Source organism: Euphorbia lathyris, chromosome 4 (genome assembly GCF_963576675.1).
Source record: "Euphorbia lathyris chromosome 4, ddEupLath1.1, whole genome shotgun sequence".
Taxonomy (NCBI): domain Eukaryota; kingdom Viridiplantae; phylum Streptophyta; class Magnoliopsida; order Malpighiales; family Euphorbiaceae; genus Euphorbia; species Euphorbia lathyris.
In genome coordinates, this window is record NC_088913.1 from 79,620,217 (window position 1) to 79,626,372 (window position 6,156).

Sequence of the window (6,156 nt, forward strand, 5' to 3'; positions counted from 1 at the left end):
AAGTAACGGACAAGGGTTTAAGATTGGGATTGGTACTACTCACGGATACTCTACACGTTGTCATTCCTAAGTTCTTAGGTATTAATTTCATATTTATATCATGCTTTATTACGTGGGTGATAGTTAATTCTTGTTATTTTATTGTTATTTTGTCTTTAGTATACGGGAGAATTAGTTAGTTTTACTAGTTGTAGATTTCACAGCTGTTGTACTGGTCTGCCACTTTAGTAATCAGGGACGGAGATAAGGAGGGGCCATCAGAACCACCCCTACATTTGATTATTTTCGGCCCCCTCGATTGTTGGAATTACCCTATTATAGATGGTTGCGTTCCCTATTTCCAACAAATAATGGTTTTGAGTGGTTAATTAACTCATTCAATTTGTATTTAATTACAAAATCAACTTAATTAATATATGAATGGCGTAAAATTCTCAAAGTTTTTCAAAACGACTCAATCTTACTTTTGTAGTCCAAATCTAACTTAATTATAAAAAGTTTTACACTGGTACGTAAATATTGATTTTGGATACTCAAATGATAACACGTGTGTATACGATTTTTTTGAACAAGTTCGATTTAGCAAAAAAAAAAAAAATTATGCATACACGTATCAAATTGGCCTCTAACAAACCAATCATGCATTAAGCACTCTCAACAATATCTTTTGCTATAAAAAGTCACACCTTTCTACAAAAGTCACAACACTTCTTTATCATATCTGATAGGTCTTTCAACTCTGTACACAAGTTGTATTTCACACTGAAATAAATAAATAAATAAATACATATATATATATATATATATATATATATATATATATATATATATATATATATATATACTTTTATTCATCAATCAACTTCATAAAGTTTTCTCAATTGCTTTTCTTTAATTCCATAATTAAAAATACCAAATCTTACACCACTATTAATCAAATAAACTAACAAATCCAAAATATATATATATATATATATATCAATTATAAATTGAAAAATTCCATGTAAACATATATATTTACTCTTTAACTTAAGCTTAAATTCATAGTTAAAAACTAAATTATTAACAAAATAATGTTAAAACTCCAAACAAAATCAATTTTTTATATATATAAACTCAAAATGATGGTTAATAATTACTTAGCTTAGCAAAGAAAAGAAAAAAAAAAACACAATAAAGACTCAAAACCTTGTCAGCAATCTGCCTACTACAATCCTATGGTAGAGACCTCTAATTATGATCACCACTGTTTTGAATTTACATGTATGTGTCTGGAAGATATTGTAAAAATTCTAGGTCAATCGGACCGTTCAAACTTTAGATATCACAAAATCATTGAAGTTTGGCATTTTAGGATGCATGAATAAGAGGAATGAAAAGATGAACTAATTGGGGATTTGAAACCAATTGGTTGAACGAACATAACTCATTTAAATCACATGTGATTCCTCAATAATAATAATAATAGTTAATTACTTCTGAAAGAATGAAATTACCCTTCAAACTATATTCATTATACTCAATTAATTCATTAATTACCTACAAGCTATGATATAATTTATATTAGGATATAACGACTAATACTTAAAGACACGATCGTGACAACCAGTATCATATAATTAACTATCGCGTCATTACATGCGTCTATAACATCCAAAGTTCATATCTCAATAGTATCATAAGAAAACTTAATCAGGGGATGTCCGAGGCAGAAACATGATAGGCTAATTAGATGGAATCCGCCTATAACAAATTGGGTAAAAATTAATACAGATGATGCGAGTAAGGTAACCCCGGGACGGCCTCAGCGGGTGGACTAATTCGGGACTATATGGGTGATTGGCGAGGTGGATATCTTGTAAATTTAGGGATTTGTTCGGCTTTACTGGCGGAATTATGGAGTCTGTATTTTGGATTACGATTGGCGTGGGGTAAGGGATTTCGACGAATCATTGTGGAGATGGACTCAAAATCAGTCGTATCATTTATGCAGAGTCAGATTACAGTTCATCATCCGTTTGTTTGGCTTATACGTGAGTGCAAATGACTAAAAGATAGAGATTGGAAGGTACAATTTACCCATGTGTGCCGAGAAGGCAATCAAGCCGCTGACTGATGGAAAATTTCGCAAGCGCATATGCCCTGGGACATCACGAGTGTGGTGCGCCTTCTGCAAGCCTCCAGAACATTCTCCTTGAAGACCGGTAAAGTCGGACTTCGATTCGAATGGTTGTACATTAGAATAACTACTTTTTTTTCCCTTAATTAAAACTCTAATTTAATATACCATTACAATTAATTATATAACCATAATTTTCATTTATATTTATTTTATGAAAAAATCTGTACATGGACAAAATTAAAGAAAAAAAGATAATTATATTTCCCCAAACCACAAACTCTATAATGATTTTCTTTTTCTGTTTTAATAAAGAAATAGTATACACTTCCCATAAAATGGTAATGACACATCTACAATAATAATTTTTTTTTAATTGTTAGTCTCTTGCTTGTTAGTGTTTTTGCTTCTTCAATAATCTCCAATTTGCATATTTTCCTTTGGATTAACCTGAAATAAATATTCCAAAATTAATTAGTTTCCTACATTTATATATATATAAACTAAATTTAAATTCAGAAAAAAAAGATGATTAGTCCATAATTAATTACCTGCAAATGGGTACTGAAGAATTTGATGATCTACTGTGGTTAGTCCATAATTAATGATGATTAGTGCTAATTAATTACATTTGCTAAATCATGACTTCACTCTTTCTTCTTTTGTAATTTTTTTATAGCCTGGAAATCCATTCTTGCAAGCAGAAACCTGCACCACATAATCCATGTTAATATAATTCTATTTATACATATCATATTCTTACAAAAATTAAATTAAATAAATATATAAAATTAATTCATTTCTTGTTTTTCATATATAATTATAAGTAAATATGTTTCATCGAGATTTTAATTTTTTTTTAAATATCTATATGATTTCACGTTTTTATAGATCGGTACATGTTCTTTTCAAATATAATTGGTCCAACCTTCTAAATGAGATCTTGAAAATGAAATGCATTGACTATAATGGAGAAAATAATCCTATTTTAGTATATATTTCATTTTCACTAGGAATAAATTTGACAAAAATAAAAAAAGGAAAAGAAAAGGAACCTAAATTTGAAAAAGAAAAGGCAAAAGAAATGTGAACTAATATACAATTAGAAACTTAAAATAATTCTTTTTGTTAAAACCAAGGAATATTAATAAAGGAATGGAATATTTTATAGTTGGCAAAAGGAATGAACACCCAATAATGTAGTGCAAAGAAAATAAAAGATATCAATTAAAACAAAAAGTATTTTTATAATAATTAAATTATAATTTTTACTAAAATAATAAAATTAAATATTTTTTATAATATAAAATTGAATAATTTTTATATATATAAATTTAAAATTAAAATTGCAAGTTGGCCATAACCCCAATCCAAATAAACGGCTGCCCATAATGTGATATAATATAAGGTGTATTAGTTTGACCATTTGTGAAAATTGATGGATGGGCTCAATGTTCTGTTCATGTAATCCAAAAATTATAAAATAAATTAATAAATTATAATAATGTACATATAAAATCAGAAAAAAAAATAAATAATAATAATAATAATGGAGATTATTATGAGCACATGCCAGCTAAAATTTATTTATTTATTATATGTTTTTCTTGTTAAAAAATAATTAATTTGAGGCTGTCAGGTCTAATTGGCAATGCATAAATAAAACAACATGCACATGGAGGTTTGGTAGGGAATTCTATGCCTATTTATCCTATTTTTAATATCAACCTAATTAAAGTTAAAGTTTAATATATAAAAAAATTCCCAAAACTGAAATCATATGCAGTTTAAATGAAATATAGACCAAATAATAAAAAAAATTGATTGGCCAATTGACTCAAATTTGATGTCCTGCCTAAAATTAGGGTAAATTATAACCACAGTATTAAACTTTTTCTTTTTTTACATTTTGATACCTAAACTTCATTTTTTTTTTAACACCTAAACTTCATTTTTAGACACAAAAATATCCCAATTTAAGTTGTAACAGGACAACATAGTACTTATCATCTGTACAACTGGTTAAACATAAAAAAAAAAGAGTAAATTATAATCATAATATCTAAATTTTATATTCTTTTACAAAAATAAAGTAAAAGAGTTTGTCAAATTATATCATTTATACAAAAATAAAGTTTAGATACCGAAGTGTGAAATAAATTAAAGTTAAAATACTATAATTGTAATTTATCTATATTTATAATGGCTAACCGGTTGTAATAAGTCAATAAGTACTATATTATCCGAGTCATCTTAAGTTTAGGCATTTTTGTTGTAATAAAATGAAATCGAAGTACCAAAATGTGAAAGCAGATAAAGTACAGATACTATAAATGTAATTTACCCCTAAAATTTATGAAAATAGTACTTTCTCTTTTCGTTTTTCCCCACTGTCAAAAAGGAATAAAATTAAGAAAAGACCAATTCAAGCAGTTTTGTTCTTTGACCTTCTAGAACTCCAAATACTTCAAACTCTTCACAATTTCTTTTTTTTTTTTTTTTTTGAAATGACAATTTTAGTTTTTTAATTAGAAAAATCAACAAGATATTACAGTTGGTTTTCATTGATTAATTAGTGAATCAAATCAGAATCCTAAGCCACAAATAATAAAAAAACAATAATAAAATTAACTTAAGATTTGACAAATTCAAAGCCCACTAAATTACTCTTAATTACACAAAAATTAATCAAATTAGAGAAACTTACAGCTTCAATATCAATTCTGTAAACAAGAAGTTTTCTTCTTTCTCTGCAACTTGTTCTATATGCAACCACAACATGTCCAATAGCCAACCCCAAAGAACACACAAACAGAGCAATTTCCATGGCTTTCTCATAATTATAAACATAATTACCACTAAACACAAAAGATGCCTTAAATGACACATAAATCAGTGATAAAACTGAGCAAATTGTTGTAACCCCCAAATAAGGCCCTCTTGACAATCTTGGTCCATCACAGAAGCTATAAACACCTTCAAAAATCAAAATTAAACATCAAATTAGACAAAATCAAGAATTGGGGGGATTAAGATTTAATCTAATTTTACTTACAGATGATGACAGCTGATCTTGTGATGGAGATCAGGGGGATATCAATTAAGGAGTGTCTGAAATCATAGTTAGTGAAATGAGATGAAAGTGACTGAAAGGAGAAGGAGAAGGAGGAGAGGAGAGAGATAGGGAGGAGAGTATCTGCTATGGCAACAAGAATGGGGGCTGAAAAAAGAAGGAATGAGATTAGTAAAGTGATCAAGAAAAAAAGAGTCTTGAAAACTCTTAATACTCTCACTGATTTCTCTTCTTTTGATAAACCCATTTCTTGATTTTTCTTGATCTCAATTGGGTTTTTGTTGGAATCTCTAAATTTACAAGAACAAGACTGATTTTTAAGAGAGAGAAAGTAGGAGAGAGAGTGGGGGAGAGGGGGTGGGTTTGGATGAAATTTGGGAGGAAATTTATTGGGGATTTATTTGGAGAAATAAAGGAGGAAGATTCTTTTTTTTTTTTTAAATAAAAAAGAAAAATTTAAAAGAAAACAAAATTGAAAAACTAACATAGAAGGTGCAGGCTAAAAAGATTCAATGTTTTTGACTGGACTTGTCTGCTGAGGAAATTTTAGAGGATGATAAAGACTTAACCTTTACATAGGCGTAAGTTAGCAGTGAATGGTAGAGATTTGCTATCGTATGTATAATTAACGGCAATACCTGAATTTATTAATTATTCTTTTAAGAACAATTAACATCATTTACGATGAAACGCTTAGCATTAATTATTGTTAGAACTGTCCATGGGGGGCTGGACTGGGAATGTATTAAGTCAGAGTTAAAATGTTTCCTTTTGTTAAAAAGTTGGGAAAATTACAAAATTGGGTAAAATTGGAGACCCATTTATATATTTAGACTATTTTTCCAATCCATTACCTATTTAGACTATATTTTGTAACTTTCCAAAAATACCCTTCATGTATATATGACACTTAGAAAATTTTTAGTCTTTTTCATTTTCCATTCCGTCTGACTTCGCATATATG

At 28.3% G+C, this 6,156-nt stretch overlaps 1 protein-coding gene across 1 annotated transcript; it reads right to left on the reverse strand.

Moving 5' to 3' along the window:
* Positions 1-2,359: 2,359 nt before the first annotated feature.
* Positions 2,360-5,565, reverse strand: LOC136227540 (uncharacterized). The gene is made up of 4 exons (XM_066016234.1): positions 5,175-5,565; positions 4,827-5,095; positions 2,671-2,827; positions 2,360-2,569 (listed from the first exon to the last, which is right to left on the reverse strand). The coding sequence occupies exons 1-3, from the start codon at positions 5,437-5,439 to the stop codon at positions 2,759-2,761; spliced, it is 603 nt and encodes a 200-aa protein (XP_065872306.1). The 5' UTR covers positions 5,440-5,565; the 3' UTR covers positions 2,360-2,569; positions 2,671-2,758.
* Positions 5,566-6,156: the final 591 nt, after the last annotated feature.

Bases quoted from the DNA above. Each gene is read 5' to 3' on its own strand.
- LOC136227540 (XM_066016234.1), bottom strand. From the start codon at position 5,439: ATGGGTTTATCAAAAGAAGAGAAATCAGTGAGAGTATTAAGAGTTTTC. The intron at 5,096-5,174 runs GTAAGTAAAATT...TGATTTTTGAAG, and splicing joins AAGATCAGCTGTCATCATCT to GTGTTTATAGCTTCTGTGAT. The intron at 2,828-4,826 runs GTAAGTTTCTCT...TATGTGGTGCAG, and splicing joins ACAGAATTGATATTGAAGCT to GTTTCTGCTTGCAAGAATGG.